We start from the raw sequence: 18,618 nt of genomic DNA on the forward strand, positions 1-18,618 counted from the left end.
AACAGCAAGAAGAGCAACAATTCCATAGGCTAACAAATTGTTGCAGAATTAGGATTGACATCAGCATTTCTAACAGCATGAGCTTTATTTCTTCATTGTACCATGATCTTTCTTATTCAGAAACAAGCAAGACTCCATATCCCCAGAAAGAGCATCAAAACTATGATTTGCAACAAAAAAACCCAAACATGAGACATTTCCATTTTCTTGCAATTATGGCTTTTTTGTACATATGAGCATGGACAAACAGCACTTCTGAGTCAGTTTTTGGCTTGTGCAGCAGCCAAAATGTAGTAACTTAGATTTATCAGAATACATCTTCTGCCTGACTAGCCAGACAGTCCAAATTTATATTACCTCCCATGGCCCAAGGCCAATTAAATTGCCAGAGCTAATGAGCCAGACATGTTAGAAAGTGGCCTAGGGCTTTTCAGCGAACAGATACAGAAAATATAATGATCAGTAATGGGTAAGGTGAAGGAAATACAGAAAAGCATCAGGAAGATATCAGACAGTTGACAAGATCTGGACTTTCTGAGCAATAATCAGGCAACACCTAAACATTATGTCATTCAAAAATGTTCCTAACAAAACAGAGCAACAAGCCTTAAGCTCCTTCTGACAGAAAGGAATGCAAAATATGCTTCCAATCAAGCTAAAATGGTCAAAACCTCATTAATCTATTTAACAGTTTGGTTTAGCTAATTTAGTTAAGGGGACATTTTAATTAATAATACTGTTGTGCAGGCACTTATGTCAGTCATGCTGGGATTCCTACCTCTGCTTCATCGAATGTCAGGAGCAAGTCTGATGTTCCAGAAAGGATTCCTCTTGATCCATCAATGAGATAGTCACGAGCTGGTACTGAATAAGGATCTGCTTGCAGCATCTGGGCTGCCCGAACCAGTTTGGTGCAGGCATTCTCCACTCTGTGGAAAGCCAGCAGACAACATTTGCTGATCAGCTTCTGTGTGTATGACCACAGGCTGAAGAAAATGCTGGATTTATTTTTAACTTTACCATTTGTAGCAAACAAACTGATCATTCTACACCTTTATAGTTTAAAAGATAAGAGTATTTCTTGTATTGTTTTCTAATAAAAAGTCACCAGCAACCATACAACCCAGTTTTTCAGAAGTCACACTATCTTCCCATGTAGGGAATGTTTGAAGTACCCCTTACAGTATCATTAAGTACAGACCCCAACCCAGCAAAATACTTTATATTCTTCATGGCATGGACAAAGAAGAAAATTATATCAGCCTTGCACAGGCACTTTTATTCAAGTAGCAATCTCTCTCAATAAACATTAAATGACACCTACACATTAGGACAAAATACCAGTTTTAAGAAAGACACTGTGCTCTGCTCATTGAAGCTGTAGGCCAGGTCTTCAGGATGCTAACACTCATGGAAAGAGCATTTTAAATAACCACAAAATGTAGTGGCAAGGTACAATGTTCAAATGCAGCTTGCAATTCCAGACATTAAAGCAGAAAAGATTTCATAAGGTATTACAGTATGTAACTACAGTAACACAAAAGGTATTTACAATAATAAAATAATGAGCTCTGAAATTAGGTTCCATCAAACCATCTAACAATTTTAAAATATCAAAAATTGGAAGAGTGAAAATCTTTTGATTTTGTTCTCTTGTAATTACATTGTGACACCTTTGGAAAATAAAGAACTCAGACTTCCCTTTTACAGTAGCTATGCTACTCATGACTGTAGTTACTGACTACACTTTGCTCCCCTGCCTGCCATTTCAGTTTAGTGTAGTGTAATACCTAATGCTCTGTGCATGTGCTCATTCAATAACACGAGGTTCCAACAATCATAAAGCACTTATTACAGCAATGCTACCTCTTATGACCACTTGGGCATGCATGTCACAGCCCATTTTCTACTGACCACTTGGGCACACTCTTTTATCATACTTTTAGTGAAGTAGTTTTGGAAAGTTAGAGTTAACCCATTTCTCCTCCCATGTTCTCTGCTAATACAAATACTACAACTTCATGGTTACATCTAAATTTTACTAGTAGAAATGAGACACCCATTACAGGAAAACACACTTTTGTGCAGAAACTAGAATTTTCAGCTAATAGCTCCCTAGAGTAGAACAAATTGGACCAGCTGCATTATCATAACCTGCTCTTTTTGGGAGACATCTGCTCAGCATATCCGATGTCAGGGACTCCTAACCAAGCCAGAAAATGCAGAAGGACTTCAAGGCAGAAAGTGGAAATGGTCTGCTCATTGCTATGCAATGCACTTAGTTGTGTTATCAAAGTCAACTGACTTCACTAAATTAGATTTCTGTGCTTGCTTCTCACACTTATTCTTTTCAACTCTGCCAAGAAAGGGATTAAACAAATCACCTATTCAGCAGCTCAGAGCTATAGGCACAGAAATACTTAACTTCCTACAGTTTAATTTCATGGTTATCTCTTTAATACTAATAATTATCTCAAGGCTGGCTTTTTCATTTTTTAAGAAAATAATTAACATAAATGTGTATGATATCAGAAGTCACAGTAATTAATGAAAACGGTGTTTCTAAATATTCAAAGTTTTCTTTTACAGTTTTAGGGTTGAACCTCTTAAAGGTAAATATGAATTTCAATAGTATAATGCCTATTTTGTATAAACTTCCCAATGCACTTAAAGTACTTCAGGAATGTAAGCTGTGTATAAGAAAAGCACAGTGGTATTTGAAAATCAGACACATTTAATTCCCTGCAAAGCATACATGCTAGGAAGCAAAAGATTAGGAAAAGGTATTCATTTACTTCCATTAAAAAAACCCAACCAACCAACGAAACCAACACAAATAACCAAAGCCCCCAAAAACGCAATGAACCACTTGTTCTATCACAAGAATCAGGTTCAGAAATTTCAGATAGAAGTTCATTGCTATGGTGAAGTTTCTAATCTCTGTATTACCTTGCAACATAAAAAAAAACAACATATCTTTAAAAAAAAGTCTATTTATTTTTGGAGCAGGATTACAATAAGGCTATCTTAACACCAGCCAAATTCTTTGTGGGGAAGTCACTGGTTACAATATTTCTAACCATACTACTTTGGGTAGTCAATCAACTTCATCACTGTTAAATGTATTCCTTACAAAACACAAGGGAAAAAAATGTAGCTTATACTACACTATTATTTTAGGTTTTAGGTTGTAGGATTGACGTTTGTTTTTCCCTGAGTTCATTGCCCAGTTTAACCAGTACAGTTTTGATTACTTGCAGTTCTAGAAATATAAAGTAAAAAGCTAGTATTTTACATTAACAATAATTTGTTATTACAGGTACCAGCAATGCAGCTACAGCTTGGCTACCAAAATAATGTTTACATAGAATAGCATTATTGCTTGATGTGTTAGCTTGTGCATGCAAGTTAAACAAATTTTTATTCTCAGTGTAAACAATAGTGTAACCCTATTCTTTGCCTAGAGACTGCAGTTCTTCACTTCTTTACAAGAGAAGCTTAACAAGCAACAGGAACACATTGCAAAACATCTGATGTAAATTATATGCATTACTTATACTCCCTGGTGATTAAGACAATTAAGATAAAGAACTCAGCATTTTTTAACTCTAAGTCAACAGTTCCAATGTGGTTCATGTCAGTAGCACTGAAGGGATGTACGATGCTTTTCAGCAGCCAGCAAATTATTTTGCTGCACAATCACACTCCTACTGAAAAACTTTACAGATTACCATAATATATATTTATTATGAACCCTCGATGCTGGTATCACGGCTCTGAAAAGCATAAACAGATCTCTCCATCCTCCAAGACTGGTGATCCTTCTGAATGGAGGAAATATGAACAGGGAATGCAGTGCTAGTACATATGTACTGCTTCTTACCCATCACCCATGCACCAGTACAAATTCTGCCAGAGCACTGCCTCAAAAAAGAATGCCAATTCTGCTTTAGAAATAAAAATTCCTTCTCAGAAAAATAAAACCGAAAAAGACCCTCACCTATTTCAATTCTTGCATCTAAATTCTGTCCTTTACAGCTCCCTTCGAAGCTCACCTGTGACTATCATTTGTCCCCACAAGCAAGATACCCACGACAAACATGAACAAGAAACTGTTAACATGTACTAATTCATTCTGATATAAACTCCAGATTAACAAACACACAAATGAAACACGTTGTCCTTTATAAAAACCTTTGAATAATCCTAACTCATGTTACTGCATCTAGGATAGCAAGTACTCTGAATTGAGTGTCATTACTGACAGGGAGCTTTGATTCCCATTTTACATTATATTACAGCTCATGCAGTCATGAATTGCTCCAGAAAAGGTTCTTGCACCCAGCATAAAGTGGTACTATTTAGCAGTGCTTGTGTCACATTTCTACAGTAATTTAATTATTGAAGTATTGCATAATTTTCTGCATTTTGATCAAAGGCAGAATACAGTATAGCAATTTTAAAAAATCTCTTTTCCTTAGCCCCTTATTTGTCTAGGTGAACAAAAAGCTGGAAATTAACTAAGAGCTCCACATATCCTAGAAAATTAGCATAATCAAAATTCCACATTTGCATACAATTCATCAAGAAGCAAGAAAAGAGCTTTGATCTCATTTCATGAAATAAACTCCTCTCAAAAAAATCGAACCCCTCTACAGCCACACAAGATCACACACCAGGAACAGAGCATGATAAATACTGTCATAGATTATATCAAAGGCCCATTTAGCTCAGCATCCTGTCTCCAATAGTAGCTGCAAGTAAAAGTCTAAGGAAGGTTAAGAACAGGATAAGCAATTATCATACTTCCTCTAGGCACTCTCCCATCCTTCAACTATTTTCAGTTCTTGGTACTTCCTGCATTTTGCCTATTTGATGACCCTCAATGGATCCCTCTATGTATTTAGCTATTAACCTCCAAACCCACATAAAGAATTTTAACAGTACACAACTAGCTGTACAAAGAATCTCTCCCTACTGTTGTCTTACAAACTGCTAGCTTAGAGCAATTCCCCTATCAAGCTCTGCACAGGAAAAACACAAGTTTTCACCTTCTCTATGCAACTCCTACTTCCTTAGATATTGTCAGGGCCACCATCCCCTCTGTCACTTTTCCCAGGCTAAAGAGTTCCAGTCTACTCAGGTTTGCCTTATACAGAAGTAATTCAATGCCTTTGCTCTCCAAACCCTTCTAGGAGCTTTTTCCAGTCCTACTACAACCTTTCAAAAATTGTGACTACCAGTACATGAGTATTCAAGCTGTGGAACAAAAATATATTGCAACACTTGGATGTCTCATTCTTTGATGATAAAACTAATGTTTTATTTACTTTTTGATCATTATGAACAGGTAAGGATGTTCTCACTAATGTACAACAGCTCCAAGACCTCGATCACTATTGGTAATGGTCAGTTCAATCATCCTATCTGCCATTAGACCTGCTTTTCTCCCAAGTGTGCATAATTTCAGATATTTAAAAGTCATTTAATCCACACTTTACAGTACCTTATTAATTGAAGTGAATTGATGTTATTTCCCAGAGTCATCCATTAACCCCTCTGCCCTGCGTAAGACTTGGGGTCATAACTAAGTACTTTTGCCTCACAAGTCAGCCTAGTCTCCAGAACATTTATTAACATGGTAAAAAGCACAATCCCAACCAAGAGCTCCACAGTCCTATTGATTTCCTCCTGCCATTGTCAGGGTTAACCATATAATCTTTGCATCCACTTTCAATTTTCTCTTTTTCATACAAAAATTTTTCTAATTACCCTGCAGCTACTTCACTTTCTTAAAAGCCTCTAGACCCTGCCAAGTTTAGAAATCAGTGCACACTGTATTATCTGGACTACCCTTTCCCCTATTTGTAATATTTCTAAGAACACCAATAGATTTGTACAGCAGAACTTCCCTCCATAGAAACTCTCTCAATTCACCCAAAGCACACTATATACAGCTGAGGTGTCTCTGTTCTCTAATACACAATTTCTAATCATTTATTCCAGAAGTACATCAGACTTACACATCTCCTGTTCCCCAGATTTCCCTAGAAAGTTTCCCAGGCTGTAGCATCACTTTGATTGACACACTGACGGTTTCAAGTGACAGACTACTTCACAAATAATTCAGCTATGTCATTCTTGAACTCATGTGCTAATATCACCTGGTCCTAAGCATTATTTTAACTATTCATTTTGTCAACCTACAATGAAATCAACTAAATCCTTATTCACTGCCTACCATAAATGTTCTCACACGTTTAGACATCACCTCTCTCCTCCCTTTTATTATTTTCCCAGTTACGTCAATGCTTTCTTGTTTTGACTATCTGACTGTTTGGTGTTTGGAAATAACAGTAAAATACTCAGTAATTCTGTATACACTGGACAATGCTAGAATAGAGGTTCCTATAGGCAGTAGATAGTAGAGGAAAGTTACTTCAATAGAAGCCTGTCAGGTGGCAATAAGCAGCTTGGGAATTCCACACCAAAGGGTGATGTATCATTTTTAAGGCTTAAGGCAACAGAAGGAGAAGGTCAATTGTCCTTTATACCAAGACACAGAATTAAGAATATCTGCTGTAAGGGCACTTACTGTCTACTAACTACACTGTCTGCACTAAGTCACTGCTCTTCAAATATCTTAGATTTCTGGGCAGTTATGCTATCAGCTGCCTGTACTGACAAATTCACCTTTTCCCATCAGCCAAATAGAAAAAGATTGAGACACCACATTGTCTCTGACGCTTTAGGCAAACCTAGAGGAGCACACAGTTAAGTACCATTATTATCCTGATAAACTTTTGTTACTATTTTTAAAGGAAGAAATACCATATATATAGAATGTAACAAGAAAAATCCCTGCTGCCAAAGAGGTTGTTCCTGACATTGGAACAGGTTTCCTGTATGCACAATACAAGATTTACAATAAAATTAGTTTACTTGATAAATGCTGGTGGCATATCCCTTTTCAAGATCTGGTCTTCTGTTGTCTGCACAGTCTCTTTTCCAACCTGCAGGAGAAAAAAAAAAAGACATATTAAGAATCAAAATTTCAGTGTCAAGACCAGATAAAAGCAAATAGTGAAATAACAAAAATGCTTTGTACTAATGACAGCTCTTTTCACCAGGTTCTTGTTGCTGTGTCTGCTTTTGAGACCACTATATACTGTGCTTAATGCCTTAGAAATCACAAGTTGTTTCCTATCAACATCTCTACTAAATTAAATGGGGACACACCAACGCACACTTCTTCCTACTCTTCATAAAAACAATATTTTTTCCTTCATTTAGTTGCAAAAACTAAATCTCTGAAAGATTCCCTCTGTCCTAATCTCTACAAATCACAAATCAAATTCAAAGCTAAAAAAAATTACCCCCCTTTTTCTAGCAATTTAGTCTATTAGAAAAATGTGGTTAATTACTAAGAATACACCCCACATCCACACCATCCTTTAGGGAAAAAATAATTATGCAGAAGCCAATAAAGAGAGTAGGATCTGGAGTTCTCTATACACTAGCTCTTGTGTTATACAATAGAAGTCTTTATAATTGGTAGCTGACTCTCTGAACTGTGAGATCACCAACTTGACAAAATATTTCCAGCTCCTTTGTTCGCTGTATTTTCCAGCTGAATAAGCTATTCAGAAAGGCATCACAAAGCAGAAGGTCTTTAAACCAGACACCACTTTGTGTTAAGAGCTGCCAGACCTGCTCAAGCTAGACAAGATAGCCCTGAAAATCCCTGATCAGCTGCTGCTTAGAGATTCAGTGGGTTTGGACAGAAGATGTAGTGTCAGCATGCACAGCACTTGCCAATTCTAATGCTGTACAGCCTTCCAGAACCACTGTTTCCTTACAAATTTCTGCTGCTTGCCAAAACCTGTGTCCTGGTCTGCTCCTTTTCAGAGGAACTTCACAGAAGTACAGTGGCCTGAGTATTTTATTTGCTTCAAACAGACTCAGCCTAGCCTACTTCATTTTCTTTTTTAATCTATTAGTACTACACTCAATTAGTCACACAGATACTTCAAAGAAACCAAAGACCAAAAACAGTTAAAGATCTTGAATTTTATGGTAGGTTTCTGTCCCTTGTGTTCAACAACAGTCATGCACTGTCCTAGTGCACAGAACTGCAGTGTTTCTTTGGCTCCTGAATTTCATGGCAATGCTTCAGGAGCATGAGTTTAAATGTATCTCATGATCCACCAGAGAGTATGCCTGCTTTATTCTTATTATTTCCATTGCACTCAGGGAACATTTTTTTATATTTCTCACAAGTTGGCATGACCAAGATAACACAATAAATTGAGTAATTCCCAGTAACTCTGCATTACACATGATCAGATAAAAGATTCTCACCAGGTGAAAATGAAGAGCAATACTTGATTTACAAGAATCATGCCTTCAAGGTTTATTTGCCTGCAGCTGTACCAGCCTACATATAGTTCAGTATATTGAAAAAAGTATCACTCTAAAGAATGCAGAAAAAAAAGCTTACAATGTGGGAGGCACTTCAAGTTGAAGGTCACTTTAGCCATTGGTATTTTATATTGGCCAGATGTATTAGACCACACAAAGAGCATTTCATCACTCAATCTAGAAAATATAAGTATCTTCTATAATGTGATAGATCAGTAGTCAGAAGGATTATCAACTACTTGTAGGCAAATATATCTACTTTACATGTCTATAGATGCACATATATAGATATATAGACATTTTTTGCTATAGCCAGTAAAATAGCTATATAGCTATTTTTAGCTATCTTCAAATGGAACTAGCATATAGGATAAGAGTAAACTCCTCTGTTGTTTGAGGGTTTTCTGTAGAGATTTTTAACCTCAAAAACCTGTCATAAACTTCAATGACATTTCTCTTCCAAATCCATGCACATCCTCAGCACTGTAGACCACACAGAAGGGACACAAGATGTCAAGCAGCTTTGATGATGCCTCAATTAAAAAGCTGTTATTTACCTTTTCCAGTTGTTGCTCTTTGCAGTTGCAGCCGAAGTATGGAAACTATTGAAATGGCATATAAAAAACAAATGTACTCCACATAACACTAAACAGGAAAAGCCTCAAACATAGAGTCATGAGTAAAAATATACATCCTCACAGTTGAGTGGGTTTGCACTTCTAGCTTTGTGGTTAGGGGTTTGTGTTGCTTTATTTCCTACTTAATTTTCATAAGATCCTGTTTCTTCAGATTGTTACTGTGTGTTACACTGCAGTGTGTCCAAAACTTCCTTAGGCCATGTCAAGTTCAACCACCCTCTCCACAATCCAATACTAAGAAAATGAGGATTTTTTTTTTTTTTGCCTGAAGATGTAATGTCTATACATTGCTTATTTCAGACAGGTAGTTTGTCTAACTTCATGCTAATATAAAACAATCTGAGAAACACACTATTTATTTCTAGCTAACAGTACACATGTAGCAAAACCTACATGATTCCTACCCAGGTTTTAGATATTCTTACCTAAGATGATCTTTCCTTAACTTACTGGGAAGTGAGAGTGATAGAGAAGCTTCTGCTATTACACAGGGTTCAAGTGGCACTTACTCATGGTTCCAAAGAAACTGCCCTGACTAACACACTAAAATAACCATAATTTCAACACTGCACATTACAGAGTAAGGAGAGCCCTCAAGCAAACCTTAGCAAGACAGTTTCTTAGTTACAACTTCTGTCCACCCATATTAATTTCCAAACTCTTTGGAGATTAGAGACAAATCAGTTGAATAAAGAGTGAGCAACTTTCCTTCTTGCTCCCTGCTCAAAAATGCAGTGAATAAGAGGCAGACAAGTCAAGAAATTTAATGGAAATGGGGGACACAAAAGTCAGAGGGCATATATATATGGCTAATGAAAAATTTTCTAGGAATGTAGCTATAAGCAGGAAGAGATTGAGACTTCCTGCTGCATTTAGCTTTTAACCTTGTTTGTAAGTCTCCTGCAAGTCCTATTTGCCACTGATGAGTAGAAAACCAGTATGCTTTAAGCTTTCTGATGTGGACAATTTTCTTCATGGAAAAGAAAGAAAAGGTTTTTCATCAGGCCAAGTTCCTTCCTTTTAAGCAATTTTGCAGGTCTTTTTCATGTCTGTTTCTACTGGAGGAAAATTAAGACAAGGTCCCTTGCACACCTTCTTAGCCTGCTAGATATAGCAAACAACAGCTGTTCAGTGAGAAGGAGAAAATTTTGTCTTCTGTAATTCTATAAGTTTGTTTAAACAGACAAGCACCCAGTCATAGCTAGCTCTTTTTACTTCTGCAGTTTGAAAGTAAAAACTGCATCATATCAAATAAAACACACAAATAATTAAGATGTGAGTCCAAAGTTTATTGATTAAGGGTAATTTTATTTTATTTTTTTTCTAAACAAAGATTCTTCTGAATCTTCTGCTGACAATACCAGTTTGACAATTGGCCAAATGCTGGAAGGGACATTTTCCTCACAGCTAATATGATTTCCCCTGTTAAGAGGGAAGATGACCTTAGAAGAACAAGTTCTTGCAATGTCCCAGAAGCTTAATTTAAAACATCTGTCATTTTAGCAAGGAGCCTTAAAAATATTCCCTCATCATGATCCAGTGAACACATCACAGCCCTGGCTGTTACCCCATGTCTCCCCCAAGAAATAAACTACAATATGAGTTTTGCTTGACAAACTAAAGTGCCACACAAACTCAGCTAGGTCTGTATGCTGTAAAATTAACTTTACTAGAGGACAACTCGATAAAAATCCACTTCCTGCTTTATGCATTCTTCTATGTCTTTCAAGAAGGATTGTGACACAATAGCAGGAACATTAAATCTCAGATCAAAAATTTCTTATTCACCAGTTCAGTCCTATCAAGTTCCCTGCAACTTCTTTGTTATCACTGCAGAATTAAAGCAAATACTTAATTTTATTTTTTCATGACAGACATCTAAAGAAATTGGCACTCTCTACATTGCACAGCCACATCTAGAATCCATATCAATATTGAATTACCAGTACTTTCCACATATCCTCCATTTTAACAAATTAAAACTGACCTAGCTGTCATGACTAGGAATAAAGAATCAAGTTGAGCTAGAAGCAAGCCAAAGTTACACCACATTTATGCTAACTCTCTGCTGGCATAGATGACATTTCAGTGTCAACTGAAAATATACAACATGGGCAGGGAGAACTAAATCTTCATGATTGAATTTTTAATTCAGATTCCATAGTGAGGGGTCTTACTTGCACATGACAACAGAAGGAAAATGATGACTGAAATTCATGATATCCAGTTGTGAATCCTACACCTTTCAGAGTTCATTCCTTGGACAAGGCTTGCCCACTAAAGGCCAAGACCACGTGCCCTTTATCCCACCCTGGTTCAAATACCTGTTTGTCTCACTGCCTTCAGAAGTGGCAAGGGCTTGGCAAATACTTTACAATTGTTCAGTTTTCCTTTTGTGAAACCAGTCATCAGAGCTCAATTAATGGAAAATGATTTGGAAGAAGCTCTGGCTTGGCACAACAGGACTTGGCTGTTTACCTTTGTTCTTGTCAGTCACAGTATTTTGATTGCAACCCACCCTGTCTTTACTTACACTGTCAAGGAGATCCAGTTGTTGGTATTCCAATCTACTTTACTCAGCTCATTTAGAAATACAGGTGTTTGAGTGAATGCTTATCATGCTCTAACCCTTAGCTGCCATAACCCGTGTGGTAAATCTGTCAAAATAGGATTGTGTACGTCCTGGCCTAGCATCAAACTTTGTCAGATGAAAATCAAACAGCTTTGGGGTACACAATGAACCTACTTGGTCTCATCTGAACTTAAAAGTCACTCAAAAATTCATATGCAACCAGCTTCCAGGAAAGACAGGTCTTTTGCAAACTCTGAACAGAAAACTTAAGCAATGTTGAAGTGTTTTTAGAAAAATCAAAGTGAACGGGTTTACAGGTCACTCCTCACAATCTCATCCTTCTCATTTAATACAACTGAAAAAGTGAGTCTTAAGTAACAACTTTCTTTAAAACACAAACTTTTTTCCTTCAAAAGGCTCTCAGAAGCATTTAACAAAGCAAATTTCCAATTTCTTCATCATTCTACTCATCTTACTTTGAATTATAAAGAGGATTGATATGTCACTTGCAATTAGTGACTTTACCACTGATTTAAGAAGCTTTACAGTTTTCTGCTACTCTGTAGGGGAATAGGCCAATGCAATTAGAGATGGGAAAAGTCCAAAGAAACATGCAGCTAAATTCTCCTCACGACTCTTGCCTGAAGCCAGGCATGACACTAAAAGGCTGCTGAATCAGAGCCTACCCACTCATCCTTTCAGCCAGCATGGAAGCTGTGTCCTGACTCCTGGTTTTCTTATGATTGCCCTGGAGACTGCATTCCAGCCATAGCAGGGTACAATTCCAAAGTCATCTGGCAAGCAAATCAGCACACACCAGCCATCTGGTCCCCAACAGCAGCAAACTGACCTACCTGTCTGCATTGACGATTAGAAAAATTTAACTGGCTTAAGGCTAAGGAAATCCTGCTGTCCACATAAAATACACAACTATGAAACAAGAACCATATGGAAAATAGAAAGCAACATCATTTGGATACCAAAATACTTCTTCATACTGCTAGTATTTACTAAGTCTGTTACCAGTACAGAGCTGAGGCCTGGATGGTTTGCTAATTACAGGATTAATTTGACAGAAGTTAAGTAAACACAGACTGATTATGTGGTATTTTTCACAGAATTACTATAATTTGGAAATTAGTTCTTTTATCAAAAGAAAAGCTTTTTCCAAACTAGTAGTTCAAGTTCAAATTAATTTAGGACATAACTCTACTTCAGTCATCTCTGACCCTTAGGCATTTACAAAACTCACCAGGAAAAATAAGATACAGCAACTGTAGTCTACAAATGAGGTTGAGAGCTGCAAACAGCTACCTTTACAAGAAAGTCTAAACACAACACCACATACCAAACAGCATGCAGACTCCAAAAGCTCTTCCAGCTCATTTCCATGTACTCAGATCTGTGGTCAAGACTTTCAGAGCACCTCTTAACATAAATCCTGCTGCAAGTATATACACATATTAGTACTGTACTAAAAGATAACATGATTTTGGAGCTAAGATCTCATTATTAAGATGCTGGTCTGAAAAACAAGAAACCAAACACCACGATTCTGCTGGTAGATTTCCACCATTTTCAACAATATGCTAATATCTACATGTTGCAGAGGATTTTGGTGGATGAGGATCTCTGTCCTGCCCCAGTAATTGAGATGTATCCTGTCCTCACATCATTCCAAGTCTTAAGTCAAGTAGAAGCACCCAGAAAGTTTACTAATCTTGAGGCTTTTTGGCCCTGTTGGCAAGAGAGTTACAGCAAGAACTGTCCCCATAGGAAGTGCAGAGATCATATCAATCAGAAGGCAGATTGGGTTCCAGATACAGCAGGGCTGCCTGCAAGAATCTGTGATTCTGATACTCATCAATATTGCACTGCAGCACCTCTAAACCAACCCAAGTTACAGCTACACATAGATAAACCCAGTCTGTTTTTTCATTCATCAGAAGGATAAAATAACTTATTTGATACACAGATCACAATATAAATTAGTATTCCACTTATCCGTGTGTTGGCACAGATATTCAAGAAACTGCAAAAAAAAAAAAGACAAAAGCAAAGACTATTACTTCTGGAGTAACTTTCAAATGTAGAACAGTAGTGTAGTTTCTACTGTTCTGCATCTGAAATTTACTGCTGTAGTAACTAACTAGATCAACCACAAGACAGATGTCCAGTAAAAGTGCCTTAATTTCCCTTTGCCATTTAGTTAAATACAAAATCCATTGTTACCTTTTATAACCCATTTTACTTGTTGAAAACACTGCTGATTTGACAGATATTACTAGCTAAACAAGACATTTTAATATGCCACAACTGAAAATGTAGGATGGTTACTAGGCCTGAATTTTACAGTCTTCCAGTTGTTATATGCTTGTACTGACTTCTGAATACCAGACTGTTCAACACTGATTTTCCCTCTTACAGAGAGTGGCACAACTTCCTTATCAGCTCCCTCCTAGAGCATCAGTGGTTCCAGAGAACAGATTTTTATGTTTTTTCCTAAGTTCATGGCAGGAATGGTTTCCTGTAGGAAAAGAGAATATCTAAGCATAAGAAAGGAAAAAAAAAAATATAGACTCATCTAGAATCCCTTTACTGATAAGGAAATATTTTTCACTATACTTTTAATATATTGAAAATATTTCACGTGCTCACTAATATATGACTGCAGCAAGAAACTCCCAGCATTCATCTTTTGGAATAAGCTCTGCCATAGCAAATGTATCTTGACCAGCAAGTTAGATGCTACACAGTGTTTTATAGCAATAATCCACCTTCTGTAAGACACTGGACAATTTGTTTTTCTTAAGTCTCACTTTACTTGATTAACAGCTAATTCTACTGTGCACTAAGTTCATGGTGTAAATCATTGCTCACATTTTAAATGCAATCTTTTAATTAGCTACAACAGTATCTAGTTACATTAAAGAGAACTTAACTAGATATGGCAGGCTGTTTTCCAAGGGACAGGACTCATTTACAGCACCATTGAAAACGTGTGTCAGAAACTTGATATCATGTGATTATTTTTCAGCTTGATTTTGCTTTCAGTGCTCCAGACCACTTATAGCAGCTCTGCAAGGAATTCAGCATGTAGAAGATCCCACTTATCTGCAGAGTCACCACAAAGAATTTGCAAAGTGTTAAAAAGCAGCCACTCAGCAGAAAGAGCTGATAGAGAATATTAAAAATCAAATAAAGTGGTGTCTGGTGCAGCATTAATGCCAAGCTAGATGGAGACTCATTCAGCTATTAAAATTAATTTTTAAATCTTAAGCTCACTATATGTTCATATAACAAACCACTACCACATTAAAAAAAAACCCAAACTTTAAAACCAACTAATTTCAAGAGCATTTTCTATTTTTTTATTGACTCATACTGAAAAATAATATACTTTAAAGAGACTAAGGGTTTGGGGTTTTTGTAGTAAAAGCTTATCAATTATGGCATAGAAGCAAACCTTGCCAGTGTAGTCAAAGTCTTTTACTAAGGGATGACAGAACTGATAACAGTAGTGTAATCCAATTCCTAGTTGTCACTGATTCTGTTGAGAATTTGTAGAATGTAATTCATTCTACAGACCTAATTTCTCTCTCTGAATAATTATTTTCCATGCATCTAGAGTAGAATTTACTCTTAGCCACTTTTACAGTCAGCATTCAGCTGTTAAAACTTATTTCCACCCAAATCACTGCTGAAGCCACCCTACTTGTAAAAAAAAAAAAAAAAAAAAAAAAAAAAAAAAAAAAAATCACTGTTTTGGACTAACACTAATATACACAACGTTCTATTTCTCTATGTTCACCCAATTAAAACATTACAAAAGCATTATTCTTACCCTTGCAGTCCCTACTGGAAAGCCTAGCTCACATAATACTGAAATCTGTGTCAATTCTTTATATCAATGGATTTGTTTGGCCCTGTTATTGTAGGCAGTGGATTCTGCCCATGCTTGACAGGATGGACAGGCTTTATCAGTAGTAGCTTCATGTTACAGCTATACTCAATTCTCTTTTGAAACCATGAGGGAAAATTGGGCAATAAAAGCAAGTAACTTGAAGGTTACAGTCCAGTGCCACATAAATACATAGGCTAAAACTGCTTCTTTAGTTAAGTTCCCATGATTGGCAAAGCTGGTCAAAGCCTGGGTTCACCTCTAGCATATGAAAGGAGCAAACCTAGTCACTGTTCAGAAGTTGTAGACAAGCAAAACCTCTATAAACTGGTCTTAAATATTTAAATTGACATTTAATCAAAAAGAGACATGAGAAAGTTGAACTTCTTAAAACAACAGCTTTTTTTTTCTTCTTCATTACAATTTGTTAGCATTTTAGGACTCCATTGTGCCAGGCACTCTACAAACACACAGTATCATCCATTTCACGTGCAACAATGTCACATTAGCAACAAGGCTGAACAAATCAACTCCACAATAGGAAAAATACATTAAAGGGCCACCATTTCTAACTGTTAAAATCCTCTTACAAGTTGAACAGATATTAATGAAAAATTCTTTAAATCTTGGTGAAATAAATATATTAGAGATGAAGTTTCTATACTAGCTACAATAATGTAGTTAGGATAAGCAACATCAGTATTGCTGCAAATTCAACTAAAAGCAACTCCTCCAATAGGAAGCTACACTTGTTCCCAACATTTTATCTATTTGGGGAAGGTGCTCAAAATTTAACAGCAACGTAACAGAAGAGAGCAACTTTTCTGAACAGTCATTATGCTATGTTAAACAGAAATACAAGGGTTTGGGCCATCTAGCAGACAGGAAAATCTGTCTGGAGAAAGGGATTGTATCTAGTTGTGAAAGCAAATGTTAGATCCATCAAGTTTATAAATGCCTTCAGTTTATCTATTGCCATACAGTAACCAGGTCAGTTTTAAATATTTTAGTGATGCTTATAATTAAAAAGCCACATGCAGAGAAGTTTGTGGTTTTGGACAAAAAAGTAAAAACTTGTACGGTTTTTAACCATAACCTGCTGGTCTGACAGTTCAAATGCCAGTGGAATCCAGTCTGAGAGCCAAGGAATGCAGGTTTTGCCAGCATTTACTGAAGAGAAATTAAAGAAATGCAATGCTATTATGTTTTGGTTTTTTACTCAGAAAAACTGACCTTTAAGTAAAACCTACCTAAAATTTACTGAGGTTCCCACTCACTATGTTTTGATAATTTTGAGAAAAAGGGAATATTTTATAGGTGTGGCAAAGACTCAAAAAGCACTTCACTTGCTACAGTTAAACGAGTGGTTTGGCAATTACCAGCTCTTCACAACCCATTTTTTGTCATTGTATCAGGGCAAACTAAATAAAAAAGTGACCTTTTTGCTACTACTCTGCAATTCCAGAGAAATCCCATTTATTCATCTCTGTTATTCAGCACAATGATTGTGCTGCAAATGCGGCAAAGACAGCTAGGCTCCTGAAAGTGATTTTTACTGTAGTCCAAACACTAGTCAGTTTAATTTGTTCGCTCACCTAAAAACCTGTAAGGGTTAGGCAATAATTTTAAAAAAGCAGTAACAGAGCCCATTAAACACCAAGAAGAAAATTTCTTATCAAGTGTAAAAACAAAAGTTTTGAAGACTTAGCTGAAGGGCAAATAGACACCTGTATACACATTCAGAGGTTGAAATGTGAAGCACGTTGTGATTTATCTTGACCAAGTTACAAAAATCCCTATGATTTTAGTAGCAAACAGGCGCACAAAAACAAGTTAAACTTCCAGTAATTTCCATCTGGGTGCTTGATGCAGCCATCTTTTTATAGTGGTAACTCCATAGATAAATATCCAGTGCATCGCACACTTCAGTATTAAAAACCTTCCCTAAACAAGTACATAAATGTTATTAGCAAGTTACAAGGTTTCCAGAGTTTAAATAGGAAGGCTGAACATGTTAGCTTGCATACAATTAACATATTAATTTTTTCACTCAGTTATGTATTACTATGCCTCATCTTGCACTGAAGAGCTTAACCATCCATTGCCTCTGAACAGTCTGGTATCATTGATAAGTCCATTTGGTCTAACTGGAAGTTTTAGCCACCAGGAAACAAATCCACCCAAAAATGCTCACAGCTCACAACATATTTGTGTCTCACTGACTATCAGTCTAGTTGAAGTCAGTACAAAGTTTTATTAATGTTTTCCTTATCCAAAACAATTGTAATATGCAGCCTCTTCCAAATCCGGGGAAAGTCTGGGAGATAGAAGAAGCGACTTAGCTGAAATAAGTTTTAGATGACAGCTTTCAGCAGCTCCCTTGCTTGACAGAAAGAGACTTCTGAAACTGAAGAGCTGATAGCTGGCAAATGGCTGAAAGATGAGAATGGGCAGGGAAGTTGATATGGACTTTCCTGTCTCAGCCTTTGACACGCTTCCCATTTTGATGCACTCATTCAAACAGAAAGGCTGAGAACATGCATTAATTTGTTTGCCACCACACGATGATATAACTAAGGTGATCAGAGTGCCTCTGATGAGTTCAGGGATGCAGAACTCACCACCATTTCTCATACTGCTACTATGGCACTTCTGTGACTATACTCATTTATGAAATTAATGACAACAGCTGTTTTCTTGCAGGCTTTTCAGCATTTAAGGTGGGGCAGGTTTGTGTCTAGTTCATGCTAAGGTTCAGCTACTAAAATGAAGTTGAAATTGAATACCATTGTATTTTACTATTCCCACAAGCGCAAGTTAAACATTGAGCAATGAGACCAGAACAGCTGCAACATACCCAAACATTTTAAGCTGCATACACAAAGATATCTGAGCATAAAGCTTGTAAAAGTTCACCAAAGCAGTACTTCCTCAGCTCTGTTAGTCACAATTTTATTTATGTACCATATATACCTGAGGACAAAGATTAAGCATGATACTTGCTGAAATGAAACCTTCTTAAGCCATCACCAAAAAATCAGTTTAATATGAAAACTGCTCGCCTGTGCTTTTCCTTTCACAGATTA

The 18,618-nt window shown here is 36.7% G+C and overlaps 1 protein-coding gene across 4 annotated transcripts in view; it reads right to left on the reverse strand.

The window, feature by feature from the left end:
- The window catches only part of VCL (vinculin), a 57,832-nt gene that overhangs the window by 30,875 nt on the left and 8,339 nt on the right, over positions 1-18,618 (reverse strand). For all 4 annotated transcript variants that reach the window (XM_014879838.2, XM_014879837.2, XM_088168949.1 and 1 more), the window contains exons 2-3: positions 6,943-7,013; positions 779-929 (exon numbers count right to left, since the gene is read on the reverse strand). In XM_014879838.2, the coding sequence (XP_014735324.1) occupies positions 779-929; positions 6,943-7,013 (222 nt within the window). The remainder of the gene's footprint in view (positions 1-778; positions 930-6,942; positions 7,014-18,618) is intronic.

Source organism: Sturnus vulgaris, chromosome 8 (genome assembly GCF_052056855.1).
Source record: "Sturnus vulgaris isolate bStuVul1 chromosome 8, bStuVul1.hap1, whole genome shotgun sequence".
NCBI classification, from domain to species: Eukaryota; Metazoa; Chordata; class Aves; order Passeriformes; family Sturnidae; genus Sturnus; species Sturnus vulgaris.